General features: G+C 35.0%; 1 protein-coding gene across 1 annotated transcript in view; it reads left to right on the plus strand.

Annotated features, from left to right (window-relative positions):
• LOC149777195 (A-kinase anchor protein 10, mitochondrial-like) overlaps positions 1-22,450 on the plus strand; it is an 85,330-nt gene that overhangs the window by 17,685 nt on the left and 45,195 nt on the right. The window contains exons 3-6 of the mRNA XM_089941897.1: positions 6,421-6,504; positions 11,250-11,972; positions 17,920-18,018; positions 19,305-19,389. Of these exons, the coding sequence (XP_089798023.1) occupies positions 6,421-6,504; positions 11,250-11,972; positions 17,920-18,018; positions 19,305-19,389 (991 nt within the window). The remainder of the gene's footprint in view (positions 1-6,420; positions 6,505-11,249; positions 11,973-17,919; positions 18,019-19,304; positions 19,390-22,450) is intronic.

Consider the following 22,450-nt stretch of genomic DNA (forward strand, 5'->3'; position numbering starts at 1 on the left):
GCTTTGCATACTCCAAATTATCTTCATTGATATCATCAGGCCTTAGTGATGGAATAATACCAGATACTGAGTTTACAGAGATGATTAAGATTTACAATTAGGTGACCGCTCTGGTGGCCTAGTGGTTAGAGCGTCTGCACTGGATATGGGAGGTCGTGGGTTCAAACCCCGGCCGAGTCATAACAAAGACTTCTAAAAATGTACTAACAGTTGCATTGCATGGCGCTCACCATTAGGTTAGTGTTAGGACTAGTCGGCCTGGGATCAGGATAATATGCCTGGGTAGGACATCATGCTACATGTATTTGGCATGATGCCTCAGTGCTAGACATCACTATAAACTGCCACACTGCAGACATCATAGCAATATGACCGGAAAACTGTTAAAGCTACATTAAAAATCTAAATCACACACACACACATGCAAGGCAATGACTGTATCAGAATCTATGTCTGATTTAGAAAATCTGCATTTAGAATCAGGAGTTAACAATAATGTCATAATCGCAAGAATTACTGCAACAGATCATCGCTAATACAACTCCTTCAAACACCACGATATCAGCAAGCTCAGCCAATCCTGAGTTCAGCATTAACTTTCCAACTGCAATTCCAGTGAAAGAAATAGCACTAGCACAACTACAAGTATATCATAGTTGGCCAAATATTAGATCAAATTCATTGGGTGGGTTGCAACAAATAATTCACTGGTATTTGCACATAAAACAAACCAGATGGAACCTCCGATTGGCAAGTTGTTGGTTTTCCCCCACAGGTAATGAAATCAACCAAATCAATGATAAATTTCAGCGCAGATATAAATCTATTATGGGAAAAGAATCTAAAATAGCTATCACTGTTCATGAACCAACATTATCAGCCACGATAGAAATAAATTCACTAAATTATTCCATAGATATATATCAATCATCAATTTGAAGTGTGTTAGGATGGTCTGAGATAGCAGCTGTCTATCAAAGGCCACCAGAAGCACAACATGTCTATTTCTCCACAGACAAGAAAATATTTTTAGAACTTCCAGAATATCGAAAAAAATAAACCATGGAAGATTTGATCCAGAATCTCCTAGGATTTTTTATGTTACTGATGAAGATACTAAAATATCTTTACTCATCATCCTAATGATGAAAAAAGAAAACCATATTTTGCCATTGAAATAATTAAATCGTATTCTGATGTTATTAAGTCTGAACATAAGCAAGTAAACAGTAAACTACAAAATTTATATTTTAGTGTCAAAAATATTATGACAATAATGTAAAACAACAAAATATTTACAGTGATTAGTGACGGTCATTTTGTACTTAGAAATTTGGATGGAATGGTCATAAGCTTTATGCAAATGTTTCTAGATGTCTATAAAATAACAGAAAATCAATTACCAATGTTCTTAATACCAGGATTGCCACTGACGAGCTAAATAATTCAGTCAACGATCTTATTGATGAAAACATTCCCAAAATCATTGACACATGGAGAAAAATAAAACCACAAGTAGGTATACTTAAGTATAACAATGATCCTTATGGTGGAGGAAGTCATATTACACCTTGTATTGTAAATATAACATCAAGGATTGCAGTCTTGTATGTGATGCAATTGATGGCAGCTATCAAGTAGATCTTGAAACATCCAGTCAGGCCCAGCAAGGATATATTTTATATACATTTACGCCTCAGGTTCCTCCTGGATATTTGATTGTACAAGAACCCAATTATACAGTTTATCTGCAATGTCATAATCTTTTATTATCAAGGATACATTTCAAGCTTACTGACCAAACCGGACACTGTCTTGATTTGAGACATGTAGTTTTGAATATAAATCTGTATATAAGAATATAGATCTTCATGTTCATGGAGGATTTTGTAAAATATGTTTCTGAGGCAAAGTTGGCATTTTACAAATAATTATTCCTTGATTTAATCAATGGGAATTATATATAATATATCAACACGTGAGAGTTTTTGTATACAACAAAGAGATACTCAAAAGTGCTGTCAGAACAATACTGACACTTTCACACAGAAAAATTTAGTGTTAATAAAATTATTGATGAATACGGTGATGTTAAGAATGTTAATGCAGGAACAATTAAATGAGCTGCAGTGAGAACATATTATTATGATTGTGTGCAATAGAGACCAAATTCTGAATTACACACATTCTTGTATTTATTTGATCAGCATAAAAAAATTATCTGATTCTGAATAAAATTATAATTTGAATAAAAATCATATTATTCACTGATTATCAATTTGCTGGGGTAAATGGTACTTAAAACAATAAATTATAGGACTGATTTCATTTGCTAGGGTAAATGGTACTCAGAATAATGAAAATCCTACTGAAAACAGAAAATTACATAATTATAATTTCACAAAATAAAATTAAAATAAATCTGAATCAGAATAAATATTATGATCAGAATAAAAATAAATTTGAATCAGAATAAATATTATGATCAGAATAAAAATAAATTTGAATCAAAATAAATATTATCAGAATAAAAATAAATTTGGATCTGAATAAATCTGAATAAATATTATATTTGAAATATTTTTTTACTCTAGTCAGAAATGAATTATTCTGTTTAGATGTTACCAGAGTCACTAGTGACTTTGTCATTGTTTTCATTTTCACAATCCATTACTCCAGACAAAGCTGAAACGCTTACTGTTGCCATAACTTTCATTTTCATCAGTGATGTTTTCACTACTTTCACTTTCTCACTCCCCCTTTAGTGACATTTTTACTACTTTCACAGTCATTAGTAACAGAGTAACTTGCAGACATAATCCTTTTCAGTTGTCTTACACGTGTATTCACAGTCTTTTATGTTTCGTATTCATGTGATATTTCTGATCTAATTTTTTCAATCGTGCATGCCAGAGAAGCAAATTCTTCAGCTTTTGTATCTTTGACTGTCGCCAAAGATTGAAACATAAATTGTTGAATCAGCTTAATGAATCAGTATTCTGCTGGTAATGAATATCAATCTTCAAATTTTCGTTGTTGTAATGATTCAAAATCACAAATAATTTTGTCAGGATTAAGTTCATCAGATATTTTTATACCATCATGTTGCACCATCGGTATATGATCCTGTCACCAGACATAAAACAGTTTACTTAAACGGACCAGGAGGATCAGGAAAGACAACACTTGCAGTTGAATTATTTTGTGGACTTGATATAATTGTGTTAACCCCTACACATAGACTCACCAGAGAAACACATGAATGAGGAGTTAAATCTCATACTTATCACAGCTTTTTCCGATGGAAAGGAGATACATGGACTCCTGAACGAATGGGTGAAAAATATATTCCATATGTACAGTGTCACTGGAGACATTACAAATAATTCTTGACTGGTTGTTGACAAAAAATACTGCTGTGATAATGTGTGGTGATCATGGTCAGCCACTACCATTTGTTGGATTGTCTCCACATGAATGGCTATAAAAGTTTGTAGATTATTATGAGGAGATAACTGATGACCATAGAGCACTTGATCCAGAATTAAGAGAGCTTAAGAAATTAATCATACTACAACCAAGTAAAATTCAATGTGAAATAATGCATGAGATAATTGCAGAAACTCCTATGAACAATTTTTGGAATTTATTGAGACCAGATGATTTGATAGTTGCAAGTAGAAATATAGTTTGTGATATACTTCAACAACAATTATTTCAGTTACAAAAAGAAAATTTTTTAAATCTACCCATACCGTTGTGTTATCGAGCAGCAGATACTCGACAGCAAAATATCGATGTTGAAATTCCAGGGTCCTTGACAGAGTCAAGGAAACAAAATCTTGTGTTAAATGATATTGTTTTAGTTCATAACAGTGTTGTTGAGAGCGTGTTAACAATGGAAAAAACTCAGTGGATGCTTGGATATGCTATAATGATTCATTCCTCACAAGGATTAACTATTTTGGATACTAATATTTTGATTGTTGATGATTGTATTGAATGGTCAAATTTAGTTTATCTTGCAGTGTCTTGAGTCAGAAAAATATCTCAGCTGCAGTGGGTTATCATAGACTTCACAGAAAATAATAATCATACTGCTAGCAATGGAGATGAATTAGTAAGAAAAGATTAACTGGTTATAAACATTGTGAAAAAAATAAACGTGACTTTGATAATGATGCTGAATTTATCATGATGCTGAAACAACAACAGAATAATCATTGTGCAAGCTGTAACACAGTCATGTGGCAATATTCAAATATTAATCCAAGACAATTTACATTAGACAGAATTAATAGTAGTTTTGGTCACACACACGAAAATGTGATGTTGACTTGTCTTGAATGTAACTGACATTGAGGCACTAGTTTACAAAAGTGAATGCACTGGTAATTGTGTATCCACAGGAATTACTTGTAATTGTTTGCATACAAATCCACGTTGAGGAGCAGTTGAATCTAGTCTGTAGATTGCAGGTCTACCCGTGGATCTGATCACGCTGGAAAGTGTATGTGTTGTCACACTCCAAAAAGATCATTTGTTCTTTTTTTACCACCTTCAAGTTTACCAGGTTCATATAAATATCTTACAGTCACATTACCTAGTACTGGTTGTTTTGAGAAGTAGTTATGTCGTATTGGTATATTTTTTTATGATTGCATTAATTGGTTTTTAAAAAAAAGCAAGAGTAAGTTCATTATTTAATGCAGCTATTACACTTGGTAGTCTTGCAATGCATTCATGAGATCTCGTCTTTCTGAATTATTTCCTTCGCATACTGTTAAATTCATTCAAAAGCAGATGCAACTTCAGTTGATGTTCTAGTTGATGGTGATTCTGCTTATTTATACCTACTTGCAACATCAATGACAGTCAACGCATATTTGTATGTGCGCGATTGATGTCTACCAGTTTTAATAGCATCGTGTGGTAAAAACAAAATATCAGCTTGATGAACTTCATTAGGAGTTAGGAGTGCTGACATCAAAATGTGCATACTAAATTTGTTTAGGTGGTGGTAAAAAAATTTGCCATCTTGCCATTTCATGCTAACCAATTTGCAGTGACAGCACATGTGACATTTGCTGCATCAGCAAGTTTACTACTCGCTTCTCAACCCCTCCAATATCCTCTCGGCTGATTAATTACTGGCCCCTAATACAAGTTTACCTTTCATCGCTGATTTTGCTAGGAACCTAGCATGTTTTTCTCTGAGAGATTTATTTTTTATGGAATTTAACGAGTGAATCAACTTGACATCTGCAATATGTCATTGTTGTAAATCCTTATTTTTATGCACTACATCATGAACGTGACATGCTTGATCAATCGCATTTATTGGAAACTCTCCATGTCTTGGTTGATCTCGCTCGTCAAGTCGGATATCAAGTTGGGTTCCAGGACCACAATAATTATATCCAGGAAGATGTTTTTCTGCTGGGTATTTAGCCCATGAAGCTCCTGGTAATTTTTCCTATTGAAGCAGTGATATCACCACCTGTTTTCCTTGGCTTGTCAAGGGATATAAATTTGTATTTTATTTTACCACATTTCACACACTTGCCTGTAAGTGCATGCTTTTTAGTTTTTGTTATTATTGTTGTTAATTCACTGGATGCACTGAATCGTACACAGTATAAATCCATATTATTTATTATATTTGTACAACATGGATATCATTGATTTCTCTGTGACACAAAATCAAGAGCCAGTCAAGCATCATCCATTGCTACCAAATTCTATCAGAGCAATTATCATAGGTCCATCTGGGTCTGGTAAGATGCAATTGTTGCTTAATCTTATAATGAGATGGCTCAAGTGGGATAAGTTATATTTAGTGGCACCATCTGTAGATGATCAGCAATGCTACAATGTGCTTAAAGATTTTAATGAAAACGCAAAATTGTTGGACAAGGATGATAATGATATTATTGATTTTATCACCGATATTGATGAAGCCCCAACTATAGATGACCTTGATGGACTATTAATAATCTAGTGGTGTATGATGATACACATGTAATTCTGGGCAAAAAATCAAATCCAGCTTGAATATTTTCTTGAGGTAGACATAAAAAATACTGATGAGATTTATATTACTCAGCGATATACACAAATACCTAAAGTAATTAGAGATAACTGCAATATTTTAGTTTTATTCAATGGAGTTGATTCACATACACTGTGAAATATTCATCAGACTTGGTGCAGTGGTAACATTGATATGATTAAATTTAGACATTTTTTTTCAAAAGTGCAATCTACCCCCGCAAGGATTTATAACAATAAATTTGCATGATCATTGGTCATGGTATCGGTTAGGTCTTGATAACTCATGCGTGCACACACACACATATACATACATGCATACATACATACATACATACATAAATACATACATCTAATTTAATTTTTCAGGTATAGGAGACAATTTCTTTGGTGCTGGTTCTGCTAGAAAAGGAAATTTGTCTACACCTGATGAAAGTGATCCAGGAGATTTAGGTAATTTTTATTATGAGACTGGGAGAGACAAGGGAAGAAACATAGCTATTCAGTTTCATTTGCAAAGTTATATTGATTTTATGTGAAGTTGTGTAAAACAACAGAATTTTCCTGGGTCATTTCTTAGCACACCTTGTTGTCACTTACCAAAAACCACTTGTCCGATTTTCAAATTTGGCACAAAGCATACTGTCACAAAGGGCTTTCAGATTTGTATAAATTATGCTGATCCACTGTTAAATATGATTGTTATTACTAATACATTAAAAACCCGTTAGTCAACTCTTCAAAACTGAACAACATAGTTTGATCACATTTTGGCAGAAAGCATCCCAGCAGACGACCTTTAAAGTGTGTACAAATAATGCCAATCTACCCTCAAACATGACAGCTGTTGCTTAAAATTTAAAAAAGCTCTTTGCAAAGAAAAAACAAAAGAAAAGCCTTTAAGAAATGTCTCCAAATCCACTGAGTAGAATTTATCAGTTTTGACAGAAAAATCGTGGTATGAAGACCATTTAGATTTGTACAAATGATGCATATTTACCATAAACATATTAGAACCATTACATACAATAGAAAAACTTTTAAACAACTTCATTGCCAAAACTATTAAATAAAATTTGACAAGGCATAGTGTCTTTGAAGACCTTCTGCATTTGTACATATGTTGCTAATCTGCCATCAGATATGGCCATTGTTGCTTAAAATCCAAAACTGCTGAAGCTTATTAGAAAACATCCTGGCATGAAGACCAATGATGCTGATATGCCATCAGGTGTTATTAAAATCACCATCAAATTTGATTGCCATTAAGAAATATAGAAAAAGCTTGAAACAGATTCTCCTAAACCACTATAAAGAATTTGACCAATTTTGATTGATAGCATCCTGGCATGAAGACCTTTCAGATTATACAGATAATGCTGATCTGTTATTTAATACGGCCATTGCTTGTACAAATAAATATTTAAATGACTTCTTTTCAAAACTGCTTAACTGAATTTGATCAAATTTGACAGAAAGGAAAGAGGGCTTTCAGATTCTTTTCAAAGATGCCAATTTCACTGCTTAATGCAGAAAATATTTTGAAAAACTTTATCTTGAAAAACTGCTGAATTATTATTGGCCACCTTTGTCATGAAGCATACTGGTAAAGGGGCATTTCAGTATTGGATAAATTATACTGATGTGTTATCATATATGGAAATTCTTGAGAAATCTTGAAACAGATGTTTTCATGTCATTTGCAATCAACAACATTGGAAACAATTTCAGTAGGAAGCATCTTACTGACCCAGATTTCTTGGCCAACGCTTTTTGCATTTGTCTATATGGCAGATGTCTTACAGGTGGGCAGTCTCAGACCTGCTTGGGTCTCTTGTTCATTATGGCCATAACATTATGTACTGTTATCATATCAACTTGAAAAATGATATAAATGTTCATTAGTTTTATGCATTATTAACCAGCCTTGGAACAAATTAGTACACTTGATAACCACATCTTAATCAGTTGTAATTTCATTCAGGTAAAAGACGAGTAATTAACCCCATGGATGTGAAGAGGAGCTGAGATCTTATTTTACAGTCTGTACATACATATTTACATGTGTAATGTCACTTAACTCCAACATTATTCAGCTGGTTACTTGAAACTTGGGTCAGAGATAATAGTATGAGTGCAGATTGTGTAAACAATTTTGGAATTTTAATCATGTCCCAGATGACAGAAGTGGTGCAGCTGAAACCTAATGGCGTCATATCTTTGAAACTATTGAGATCTGCACCTGACAGTATGTGCAGTTGTAGGGTATATAAGTCGGCATTTCAAAGCACTTTTGTACAGTATGTTGTTTGTTAAAAGTAAAGTTCTAAAAATGTAAAAGTGAAGAATTGCACACAAAACTTGGCAGTTGTAGGGCAATATAGGTTATTTAATGTGAGCAGACAATATCTGACAGAGTTTAGCTCATGGGGTGTTTCTTCCACCTGGCATTGATCAATATGAGTTTATACTGATTCACAAAACTTCATAGTCAACTCAACAACATACAAATGCAACCTTGACCATGGATATGGTGATGTCCTTAAATTTGTTTCATGTTAGATTCACAGTGATTCTTCAGCATTACTTTGGAATTTCTCTCTTTACAGTCATTCTGCCAGATAGTTGATTAGCGTTCAGTTTCTAGGATGAATAGGATTTTAAAACCATTTTGCTGGCATCGGAAATCATTATAAATTTTTATTCTGTACTGCAACTCACCTAGGTAATTGGCTACTTACCTTTCCTTTATTGCATATTTCTGAATGGGATTTTTATGTTTGTTAGTTTTTATAACAGATATTCTGACTTTCTTGCTAAAGTGGTTGTGCTTCAGAGGCCTATTATTGAACTGAATCATTATGACCTGTACATTTCCTGGACTGTACTTTGTTGAATATTTTTCATTTTTATGCAGCAACTGCCAGAACTATGCAGGCTAATGTTTTAATTTCTCCTCTTTAATGCAGTGTTCAGATGTCAAAAGAAATTGTAGATGACCTTGTTGACAGGCTGTACATATTCACTTATTGAATTGACAATGATCATGTACATTTAGTGTCAGAAAATAAGCATTCTTACATAAATAAATTGCATTCAAAAAGTATTGGAACCTGTGTGATTATGTTTTATATTCATTCACATGTTAATTTGAATTACAGGGATTAATGTTTGTTTATCATTCTTGTCAAAGAGATAATACAAAATATCTCGGTTGTTCTTAAAATAGATTGAAAATCCACAAATCAGACGAACTTCAGTGGAAATAAAGAACATGAAAGCATCTCTGTTTCTGATAAAGTACAGTTTAAAACACCTGGAAGTTTGATGCTTTTTGTATTAATAAAGTTTACATGTCATTGGCATGGTGTTAATGTTACGTAAATTTTTATTTGGAAAAATTATAAAAACACAAAAAACATCTGTTAATTAATGAGGGCAGTGACAATTTAATTCCTAGCATGTGTCCTAGTCTGTGTCTTAGTATGTGTCCTAGTCTGTGTCCTAGTTTGTGTTCTTTTTCTCTCTGTCATGGAAACTCTTAAGACATGCTTGGTTGGGTCATAAACAGGAAACTACACGCACTTTAGGACACACGGTACTAATTATACGGAAGAACGGTGAACCAGTCTAGAAATGGGTGAAGAAATAATAGAGTATTTACAGGTTTGGTGGTCCATAATTGGTTAATAATGAAAATTAAAATTTTAGGAAAAATATCTTTTGAGAGCTTATCCTATATGTAATGTAAAAAAAATATTGACAAATTTCTACTGATGTAATTTTAGCATTTTTACAGGCTTGAATCTGGAGTACTCAATACTGAAAGTGGCACCTGATTCATTTGGTGCAGAATCAGTAACACGTGTTTCATGCACATGTATGTAAACAAAGTGCCACGGGTCATATGGTGTTCTCACACATAAGCTTGCACCAAGGTTAGATGTGCATGAAGAATTATAGGTGTTATTATCAGCACCCATAAATTTTAAGTTATTGAATTTTGAATATGATAGTGTTTCCATATGTTTACCATTGGAGTGGAATTAGTACCGTGAGTCCTTTATTGAAACTACCCAGACTCTGCAGTACAGAAAAGCTTGGTATGCAGAGATATTCTCAGCTTGAAGCCATGACAACTCCATCAGGTGTGTAGGGATGGGGGAGGAATGTTGTCTTAATTCTCTCCATTCTTTCACTCCCCCACTGCTGTGTTTGAGTTTCGTTTTTAACATTTACACCATTGTTCAGCACATGATAGGCTTTACATTACAGCCAGTATACTTGGTGGAGGAAGAACCAAGAAAGATCCTGGGAAAAACCACAACCCATGGGAAGCTACTGGCAAGGTTTCTCACATACCCACATTAGCCAGGCTGAGACTTGAACACACGCATGCAGGTGACATATGAGTGATCTGTAAAGGTGAGTGCCTTAGACCACTCCTACCCCTTAGGATGCCCCATTGCTATGAATTGGACCACCACTACCCCCTATGATGCCCCATTGCTATGAATGGGACCACTGATACCCCCTAGGATGCCCCATTGTTATGAATGGCAAAGCCCAAACAAAATTATGTGAGCTGTACTTTATGTGATTTGCACCAAAACATACAAAAATAGAACTTGAAGAAGTGAGTCCATGCATTGGCAGCTAGATTATAAGAGAATTATTACTTTTGGTGGTTTTAGGTCGATTTCTTTGTGAAGAGAAATAACTTTATTTAAAATTTCATCTTGTAAAAGTGTGATGAGAGGACTTGTACATTGACATCTTTCTCCTGATTTTTTTTAGTTATCTGCTTTTTGAGGTTACCATTGTTTTGTAAAAATGGAGTTGAAGAACAATTTTGTTGAACATTTTTTATTAAAGATTAATTAGTTTTTTTTCTTTTTAATATTATTTGACACACACATATATATATATATATATATATATATATATATATATATATATATATATATATATATATATATAGTGGAATGAATATGTTTGCCACCACTTTGCTTTTTTTCAGTGGGAAGAAAAATCACTTTTTCTTAAAGTTTGAGTCCAGTGTGGATCTTGCTACGTATCTGATTATTATTTCATTGAAAACGAAAAGCACCAAATAGATTATCAGCAAAATATTTTATAATTCCTGTATTCAGTTCTCTTTGCACATCATTTTGACATCACTTGGTTTTATCTTACAGGGATAAGTTCTCAGGATACAGATGAGCCTTTGCAGACAGCATCACGACTTTCAAAAACATTGCAAGAGATCATCCATGATAGAGATGCATTGCCTCATTTTATACGGTTCATGGAGGCACAGAAAGCTGGACAGCTTATACGATTCTGGCTGGATGCAGAGAGTTTTCAAGCTTCCACCTGGTCTCGAATAAGATCCCATTCTCTCAATAAAATCAGAAAAAGCTCATTTACTCACAAGCTGTCTGAAAGCCAAGCAAAACCTGATAATTCCAGCATTCCACAGGGATTTAATTTTATCCAAGCCAGGGAAGCAGCTCCTAAATTGGATGGTGTTGAATGTAATGTGCAGAAATCTAGTCAGATAGTAGCAACAGAATCAAAAACTCAAGCTAGTCATGATGCAGGTGCACATTCGCATTCAGGAAATACTCCACAAAGTGTGCAATACAGTGAACATTCTGAAACTTCAGGAGCTGAGTCTGCAAGTGACTCTAGAGCAATTGACAAGTGTAAATCAAAGAAGATTGATGATTCTGAATCGTCAGTGCCTGGGCTTGGACAAACTTTTTATCCCACAGAAACACAGTGCAATACACAAACCAATCCCAAACAGGATAGTTCTTGTGTAATAGTTAACCAAACAGATTCTGAATCCACTCTTGCTCCTACATCGAACTCTTCACATGAAACTGTCGGAGGATTAGCAGATAAATTGAAAAGAAGTAAGTAACAACGTCCTGGCTGTTTGAGAATTTTTTTAAAAGACATTCAGTATCTATTTTGAACATTTGATAATGTAATTAGAGCTGTTAAATCTTGTTTTGAAGAGTACTCACAACTTAAATGAGATTGAGCAATAAATTTGAATGCTCAGTATTAAATCTAAAACTTTGGTGTCTGTAAGCTTGTTTGGTGTATGTAAGGTTGTTTGGTGTCTGTAAGCTTGTTTGGTGTCTGTAAGCTTGTTTGGTGTATGTAAGGTTGTTTGGTGTCTGTAAGCTTATTTCATATCTGTGAGCTTGTTTGGTGTCTGTAAGCTTGTTTGGTGTCTAAGCTAGTTTGGTGTATGTAAGGTTGTTTGGTATCTGTAAGCTTATTTTGTGTCTAAGCTTGTTTGGTGTCTGTAAGCTTGTTTGGTGTATGTAAGGTTGTTTGGTGTTTGTAAGCTTGTTTGGTGTCTGTAAGCTTGTTTGGTGTCTGTAAGGTTGTTTGGTGTATGTAAGGTTGTTGGTGTATGTAAGGTTGTTTGGTGTCTGTAAGCTTATTTCATGTCTGTAAGCTTGATTGGTGTATGTAAGGTTATTTGGTGTCTGTAAGGTTGTTTGGTGTCTGTAAACTTGTTTGGTGTCTGTAAGCTTGTTTGATGTCTGTAAGCTTATTTCATGTCTGTAAGCTTGATTGGTGTCTGTAAGGTTGTTTGGTGTCTGTAAGCTTGTTTGATGTTTGTAAGCTTGTTTGGTGTCTGTAAGCTTATTTCGTGTCTGTAAGCTTGATTGGTGTCTGTAAGCTTGTTTGGTGTCTGTAAGGTTGTTTGGTGTATGTAAGGTTGTTGGTGTATATAAGATTGTTTGGTGTCTGTAAGCTTATTTCGTGTCTGTAAGGTTGTTTGGTGTCTGTAAGCTTGTTTGATGTTTGTAAGCTTGTTTGGTGTCTGTAAGCTTGTTTGGTGTCTAAGCTTATTTCGTGTCTGTAAGCTTGATTGGTGTCTGTAAGCTTGTTTGGTGTCTGTAAGCTTGTTTGGTGCATGTAAGGTTGTTTGGTGTCTGTAAGCTTATTTCATGTCTGTAAGCTTGTTTGGTGTCTGTAAGCTTGTTTGGTGTCTATAAGCTCATTTCATGTCTGTAAGCTTGTTTGGTGTATGTAAGGTTGTTTGGTGTCTGTAAGCTTGTTTGGTGTATGTAAGCTTGTTTGGTGTATGTAAGCTTGTTTGGTGTCTGTAAGCTTGTTTGGTGTCTGTAAGCTTATTTCGTGTCTGTAAGCTTATTTCTTGTCTGTAAGCTTGTTTCGTGTCTGTAGGCTTGATTGGTGTCTGTAAGCTTGATTGGTGTATGTAAGGTTATTTGGTGTCTGTAAGGTTGTTTGGTGTCTAAGCTTATTTTGTGTCTGTAAGCTTGTTTGGTGTCTGTAAGCTTTGTTTGGTGTCTGTAAGCTTGATTGGTGTCTGTAAGCTTGTTTGGTGTCTATAAGCTTATTTTGTGTCTGTAAGCTTGTTTGGTGTCTGTAAGGTTGTTTGGTGTCTGTAAGCTTGATTGGTGTCTGTAAGCTTGTTTGATGTCTGTAAGCTTGTTTGGTGTCTGTAAGCTTGTGTGAATATGCCATCAATATGTAAACATGCTATTCTTCTCCATGATGTTTTTGAAAGAATCAGAAATATTGTCATAACCTCAGCCCATCCGTTTATTAATGTCTTATCAACTGCTGTGAGGAAATTCCAAAATGTGTACTTATGTGGCTCTGGTTCCTAAAATCCTTCCATGACTTCAGGGTGTCAAGGGTCAAATCTGTAAGTCTCCAATTACTTTGACATTATTAAATATTTTCTGACTAAGCTCTTTTTATGCAGTCATAGCAGGAAGATGAGCGTATGTTTGATGTATTTTTTAGTATGACCCCGGGGTTACTGTCTGGGGGTGGGGTGAATATTGGGGTTGAGGTGGTTTGGAACGTGCAGTGATGAGTGCCTTTGTCCAGTTTTAGCTCTACTGATTATGGGCAATAAGAACTTACAGGATGGCTTTTTGTCCTTGATCAGTCCATCCATTAGTTAGCATATGTTTGTTATCGCTACTCCTTCTAAACAAACTACTTGGAGGATTGTCATGAAATTTTATATCCCCATTCATCCCAAGGTAAAAATGTTGTCACTCAGACATCTGGTATGGCCACCACTTTTGTCTCACAACAGTTACTATATATCTCAATACACAACTGTACACCTTTACAGGGATTTTTGTAGTTTGATCATCTGAGCATATAAGATATTAGTAGAAATGGTAAAAGTATTTATGACTGATGGAAAAATGTGGAAAAAAATCAGTAAAGTTAAAATTTACATTGCATTAAATGCAGGTTAAAAATAACATAAAGCAACAATGTTAGCAAGTTTGTTTTAATGGAAACTGCTGACTGCCAGCCTAAACTGATCCATGTCAGTTGGAAGCTGCTGACTGCCAACCTAAACTGATCTACATCAGTTGGAAGCTGCTGACTGCCAACCTAAACTGATCCATGTCAGTTGGAAGCTGCTGACTGCCAACCTAAGGTGGTGCTCTACAGTTTTGTATTTTGCATAGGGTTAGAATTTTAAAGAAAAAGAATATAAAATGTGAAAAAAGTTATTTGCTGTTTTTTATACAATTTACCTCTGAAGTTCAGGAAGTGAAAATGATCAAGTGGAGCTAGCACTTTTTTGAAAGGTGCACATCTGGAGTAAGGCCAAGCTGTATACTCTATAACCCATATTACACCCATCAATCATACACCAAAATAAAGGGAATTAAAGGTTCTTTGAATTATACCTAAGATATACAAGGTCTTTTTTAAATAGCCAGTATAACCAGTGAGGAAATCCAGGGAAGTTCTTTTTCTTTAAAATTCTATTCCTATGCAAAATATGAAACTGTAGAGTGCCACCTAAACTGATCCATGTCAGTTGGAAACTGGTTGTTATTATTGTGGGGTTTAACGCCATTTTTCAGCACACGATAGGCTATACATGGCGGCCAGTATTAATGGTGGAGGAAGAACCTGGGAAAATCCCAGAAAGAACTACCAACCCACGAGAAGCTACTGGCAAGCTTTCTCACATACCCACATTGGCCGAATCCAAGACTCGAACCCACGCAGACAGAGGTGAGACGACAGTGATCCGTAATGGAGAGCGCTTTAGACCACTCGGCCACTCGGGGCCCCATGGAAACTGGTGACTGCCAACCTAAACTGATCCACATTAGTTGGAAACAATGACTGCCAACCTAAACTGATCCATGTCAGTTGGAAACTGGTGACTGCCAACCTAAACTGATCCATGTCAGTTGGAAACTGGTGACTGCCAACCTTAACTGATCCACATTAGATGGAAGCTCTGACTGACAACCTAAACTGATCCATGCCTGTCAGTAGTACAGCCAGTTTCAGGCAGAGAATTCCAGTATACAGTTGTTGCAGGGGAAAAGGGTACAGCTTTCTGCTGTTATAACGTGGTAATTGGGGTCCATAACTGCCAACCAGTGAAAATGTACAGTGAAAATGATGAAAAATGATAGTCACATACATAGTAATACTTTCAGTTTAGATAAATTATATTTTTTCCACAGCATGTTATTTATATATTTAATTATGTCCGATAATAATATTTTACAAAGTAAGTGCTAATATGGCTTTGGAAACAGCATGTTAGTTATGTTCTCTGCATTATGTGTCATTCTTCAGTTTGTTCTGTTTTCAGCATTCAGTGCCATCATTGAGTGGAGTTCTGTTTTCAGCATTCAGTGCCATCATTTAGTGGGGTATTGTCAACAGTCTGTGTCATCATTTAGTGGAGTTATCGCCCAGATTGTCTGACTCGATCACTTTTGTTTATGCACAATAACTCTTAAATATTGTTAGATTTCTAACAGATTTGTTATAGCATTGTTTAAGTTTGATTATAAGTGTTGCAGAGTTAGATTTTCAACATCCTACATCATTGTTTGGCAGAATATCAACTGTCACTGATTGTCAGACTTGTATATTGTCCTTTTTACATGAGAATTCCCTAATTCTTATTTGATTTCAAGCAAAGATGGTAAAAAACTCCTTAAAGCAGCAAAATCATCAGCTCTGCTCAACATTTGACAATCACATTATTTCTGCAGACTTCAACATAGAACCCAAGAATGTCCAAATGGTACCTATTCTTACACACTACCCCAGGGTACACTGAAGCACTCACACTCTACTCCAGGGTACAGCAGAGTACTCACACACTACTCTATGGTAGACTAGAGTATGCACACACTAATCTAAGGTACACTGGAGTACTTGCACACCATCCCTGGGTACACTTGAATAGTCACACCATTCTGGTTTACACTAGATTACCCACACACTAATCAGGGTACACTAGAGTACTTGCCATCCCAGGGTACACTTGAATACTCAGACACTGCTCCAGGCTACACTATAATACTCATGCACTGCCCCAGGTTACACTGGAATACTCATATACTACTCCAGTATACACTAGAGTACTCACACCACTCCAGGCTATACTTGAGTACTCATACACCACTCCAGGGTACAAACAAGTAGTAACTACTCCAGGACACATTTGAGTAATCAAACATTACTCAAGGGTACACTGGAGTACTGACAACTCCAGAGTAAATTTGAGTACTTGCACACTTCTTCAGGGTTCACTAGAGTACTCATACACCACTCCAGGGTACAAACAAGTACTCACTACTCCAGGACACATTTGAGTAATCAAACATTACTCAAGGGTACACTGGAGTACTCACTACTCCAGGTAAATTTGAGTACTTGCACACTTCTCCAGTGTTCACTTGAGTACTCAAACACTACTCCAGGGCTTATTATAGGATACATGACTTTGATTTATGCTAATTTAAGAAACATTGTGTCAAGAACTAAACTGATTGCTTCAAAATCTAGAATTATATTTTGAAGCCCTGCCTTTATTCCTTCATTAAATCTGCCCCTCCTGTGCTCAGAAAATGTCCCTTCCTTTTGCTTATTACGGAAATTTCCCCAGTAAATTTTCAGTTCTAGAACACATCATGCTGCAGGTAGTGAAGAGCCGTGTCTGCTCATGGTAAAACACTTGGTTTAATAATTATGTCTGCAAATTTTTGCACAATACACATTCCTCTTAAGGTATGCCATAATTTTTTTTACAAATAATCAAATTCTTCAGGTGAATGAACTAAATGAATACCAGAAGAACCAATTTTTTTATACAATATTTATTCCTTCATGTCTGTATTCTTACCTGTAATGTCTTCCTATACATGTACCATACCTCATTAGCTATATTACCTATCCCTTTCTCTACAAAATGTCCAAACTACACTCCATTACGTCCTGTGAAAAGTAGGGGACATAAGTTATTATGGTTTCCTTCATCACTCTCGCCATTATTTGATAAGTAAGCTGTTCTTATGTCCTTATCTCAGCACACAAGAGATAGTAATTTGGAACTTGAAGTAACAGAGTCTGATCTGGAGCTTGAAATGATATTGTCTAATTTGGAACTTAAAGCGATATAGTCTTAAATGATTATGGTAGTTAAAAGATGAGGTAAAGTTAATTGGAGCTGAAACTGATTTTAATTTCTTTGTGACTGATCACGTTCCTGCTACTTTTTTCACCAAATTTCATACAGGGACTGCACATAGGTGTGAGCAACTCTTAGCTGAATTTAGGAGTCAAAAGACAAAAAGTGAGATTGCCTGGATTCAGCAATCCATTGGGGGATCAGTCACTCTGTGGTTGGCAATATTTGTTTTGGGGTAAGGAATGAATGTACAGCTAGTGATAGTCCTGCACATTTTGTTTCAGGTTATTTTATTAAACTTATTCTATATGTGTTCATTAGGTGACTCGTTCATTTGTGCCTGCATTTATTAAAACAATTGAAATCTACATGTGGCAATTTAATTCATTTAGGCATCGAACAGGATGCAGTGACGATATTCACCAAGTACTTGGCCCAGGACGCTTCAGATCCAGTCAACGTAACAGATGATCTCAGAAATGAAGCAATACGTATGTACATTGTGGGCATTTTAATCTAGTATTTCATCTAAAGCATATTTAAATTTAAAGACCAAATTGTATATCCGGCAAATATATGGGTACAGGGGCAGTAAAAGTTTGAAAAACCATAGTTGTGCCATTGCAATCAGCTTTGAAAAACTGGGTTGCCCAGCACAATTTTCTGGTTGCCTGGTAAATTACTGCATATGTCTCAGACAGCTGTAATCATAATTATTCAACAGCTGTTTTGTCATATATTTAAACAGCATAGAGTAGATGGAACTCTGTCCAATGGAAATAAATAGGACATCCTCCATGGTTTGTGTCGATGTCTTCCAAAGGGAAAGCATACCATTTGATCACAGCCACTTATTATGTCATGTCAAAGATGAAAAATACCATTTACATGTGTTAGTGTGTTGACCAAAGATGAACATTTGCTGGTTTTGTTTCTTAAAGGGTTCACACTAAGGAGCTAGTAGGGAGTGCAAGTGCTTAATTAGATAATGTCAATTAATGTGGCTTCCTGCCAATACAAATCCCCATACTCTTTAGATAATTAGATGGAGTTAATTTGGGTACCCTTCTAATGTACCAAGATGGACAATTTAACAATCAAATGTTATTGCTGGGAAAAAAATATAAACTTCCATTATTATTCTAACATATTTTTTATATATGTTTGCTCAACCAGGCTTTCACATGGGGATGAATGGTTTCCCAGCATGAAGTTTTGGTTGTCATGGCTCCCAGGCAGTGAATTTTTCTGCCTGGTTTGAAATACTATACCATGTCAGTATATTTAGTCCAGTTGAAATCTGTAAGAATTTGAGCATTATCAAATACAATAGTCAGCATCAACACTTGCACTGTGTACTTGAATATTAAGGTTTCATCTACCAATTTTGATAGCAATTTTATTCATATTCAGTCATTAGGGACCAAATTTGGGGCTATTTTTTATATAACCCAGAATGGGATCCACACCTGTTCTTATGCTACAGTCAGTTTGTGAGTAATCTGGGCATGCTAAAACAAATAAGTATAGTATTTTGCTAGTTTTCACCAAAAGTGTGTCTGTGTGTGTATGTTTCTGTGTGTTTGTGTGTTTGTCTCTGTGCTTATTATGGTATTTGCAGATATTATATTTCTTTATAGTTCAGAGTTTTATAAATTGCCCTTTTTGAAAAATTTTGATGTTACAAGTTTAAATTTATTGATTTCAGATTAAAATGAAGGTGTTGAATGGTGAACAATATTCCTCATGAATAAGATAGTATGTTCTTTTTTTTCAGATAAAATCTGCCGTGAAGATGGAGAAGTCGACCCATGTTGCTTTGTCAGTTGTCAGAAGTTTGTGTTAGAACGCATGCAGAATAGGTAAGTTTTTTTATCAGCATCTGACAACACCATGCAAATTGTGCAGCTTAAAGATGCTTTTGTTCAAAGCCAAACATGCCAGATTTGTCTTGTTGTTAGATTGCACATTAAACAGAATTGTAAATTTGGTTTGTTTTCAGATGAGTATATGGGGAGGAAAAATGTCATTTTGGGAACAGAGGGCAACTTAAATCTGTATACACATCTCTCTTGATAACTTGCACACATTGGGGTCCAAAAACATAGACCGCACTATAAGCGACAGTGTGAGTTACTGAGGGACCTAAAAAAAACTGCTAGACAGCCAGAGAACTGCGGGGTTGGGGGAACTGATCTGTTTAATAAATGAATCCTTGTTTTATAATTGTGTCGAGAATAATTGTCAATAAAGTGCTCTTTCTGATGAAGTTGTTGATTATTCTGTATAAATTGCATTATTTTCTTCAAAATGTCCAACATCTGAAAGATTGATAACATGATTCCATCTTTTTTCAACAAGTAACACGGTACGTGAAAACATTTGTCTATTACATCACAGCTTTTTGTTTTGTTGACTAGTCTGGTTCCCAGAGTGGTGTAGAATAGTATTTTGCGAAACAAGGAGTCTACAAAGCAGCGAACCAGACTAACTGTTGATACACTAACAAACAAGATTCCTTTTTATTAAAAAAATTCGAGAGACAATCATCTACATCGAAACTCAATTTTTGAATTGTTCGGTTCGTAAAATATAGATGCAGTGATTTCTTTGCAAGTAACAGTGAAACTTTTATCATCCTTGAGGATATCTCATGTGCGAATTCAGGAATTCTCTGAAACTCATTTTTCCCACAATGGTCCGTATCTGTGAAACTAAGCTCTTTATTTTACGAAGAACACATTTCGCTTGGTTGCCTTGCTATCTTTAATCACAGTTATGATAGAGTAGGTTGATATAAGGTAGTTTAATTAGATCACATACACAATAACATTTATAATAGTGTTCAATTGATCAGCTGAAATGAATTACCTGACATACAACTGGGACTGCTGGTTCTTAAATATGTAGGATTTTATGCCTTTTAACTTTTTTTGTTTATTTCACCTCCTTTATTTGAGTCAAAAGATAACATGATAATAGAAAAGAAGACCTGCTTTTTATTTAGTGCAACAATACAACAAATGCTTCCATTAGTCCAATATCAAAACACAGTCTGCACTTAATTAGGTTCTCAGAGAAACGTTTGCAGACATAGCTGTTATGGTAGATAGACACATTTTACATTTAATTACAAGAGGACACATTGCTTTTATGATGATTACACTTAAAAGAAACTTAAAGATAGAGCTAGAGCACAGATTTTAATTGATAATTTTTTTTATTTAATTGGTATTTATATATTAAAGTACTGCCTCCACTAGGTGTAAGTGACATTTTCATTGATCTAAATTTCATTGATCGTTAATTATGGTGGACTAAGAATGTCATTTGTAAAGAAAATGTAACATATTTTATGACTTACTTTTAAATTTGATATTTCATAATGTTGATTAAAATTTCCAGGTTCTGTCTTCCGTTTTCGATGATGAAAATATCAGAATTTCTGTTACCAGTTTTGATCATGATTTTCTTTAAGATCAACAAATAGGGATAAATTTTTTTGGTATTGTCTGGTTAAAAAAATGGGATCCACGCCTGACCCGGCATTATAAGTGGGTTTGCGAGTTATCACAGCATGAGTTATTGAGGGAGTGGCATAGTTATATTTTGCAAGAAGGTGGTAGGGCTGCATCACGAATTGAAAGTATTAATAAGCAAGACACGATATGCCAGTTTGATTGCAGTCTCTGCATATTGAACTTAATTTAATAAAGACATGTAACCTTCTGTAGCTTTGAATCCTTTATATTTGAAAATGCCAAATTTGTTCGTTGTTTAAAATTATATTTCATAGTTTATGAAGTATTGTATGTTATTTTCATTAACGTTGGAGCAGAGATTACTTCCCCCAATACATCATGGAAATATATAACTTGTTTAAGTGGAGGTTATAGTGTAAATGACTTGCGATAGGCTTTGGAATGAACATTGATTCTAATACAGGTATCATTAGACAAAAAAGAATTATTGGGCAGAATTACAAAAGTACAGTGCTTTTCATTGCATTGACTTAATCTTGTCTTGGTAAAGATGTACATACATTTTGATATCATTGATTTCACAAAGAGAAAATAAGTGTACCAGATAAAAAAAATCATCAGAACTATTTGCCAGTAACTCTTTTAGAATACATTGTAGTAAACCACACATTCAAATGCAACATTTGATTAGAGACATTATTATAGCTTTTGACTGGCATGTACATCTTTAGATTGTACCTTTGAGATCTAATGTTGCAGGGAATGGAATTAAATACATTGAATTCAGTGGGTGTGGCCCAAAAGATCACCAGACAGCACAACCTCCTCATCAGTGTGGGTTTATAGCTTTCTCAGGATTTGCCTCTGGATTTTTCTTTGTATGAAAGCACCATTAATTTCTCATTACCTGTGTATTAATATTGTGTAGCACATGACTGTTGGTTGCACTGCATCAGTGTTAGGGGAGCAGTTTTATCCTATAATGACTCCAGCCATATTTCTCTTTATGGGTATCCATGTTAGAGATGGATGCTCATGAGGTAGCACTTGCCTTGAGAGACTCAGTCCTCTATGCACAGATTGATTGATTATTATATAATGTTATGACCTGTAATGAGAGACAACCTGTCTTGAGAGGCAGAAGGGGTGATCTTTTAAGACAGGTTCTTCTGTATTATTCTCCTAATGTTATTGTGATCAGATTAATGTATTCAATGAAAAATGGAAATTTTATAGTTAATTAAGTTTCTCCAATAATACTTACCCACTCACATTAATTTAAGTCTTCGACATGTTCCTTTAGATGTGAGCATCCTTTTGTTTTGCTCAAGCGTTAGCTGAATAATATCCAGTATACAAATGAAAATTTGTTCATCTTTCAGAGTGGGCTGGATTTAAGAGTTAGCAATGTTTATTTCCTAATGTTAATGTGCTCAGGTGG

Source organism: Sinohyriopsis cumingii, chromosome 18 (assembly GCF_028554795.1).
Source record: "Sinohyriopsis cumingii isolate HCF-2022 chromosome 18, ASM2855479v2, whole genome shotgun sequence".
Classification (NCBI taxonomy): Eukaryota; Metazoa; Mollusca; class Bivalvia; order Unionida; family Unionidae; genus Sinohyriopsis; species Sinohyriopsis cumingii.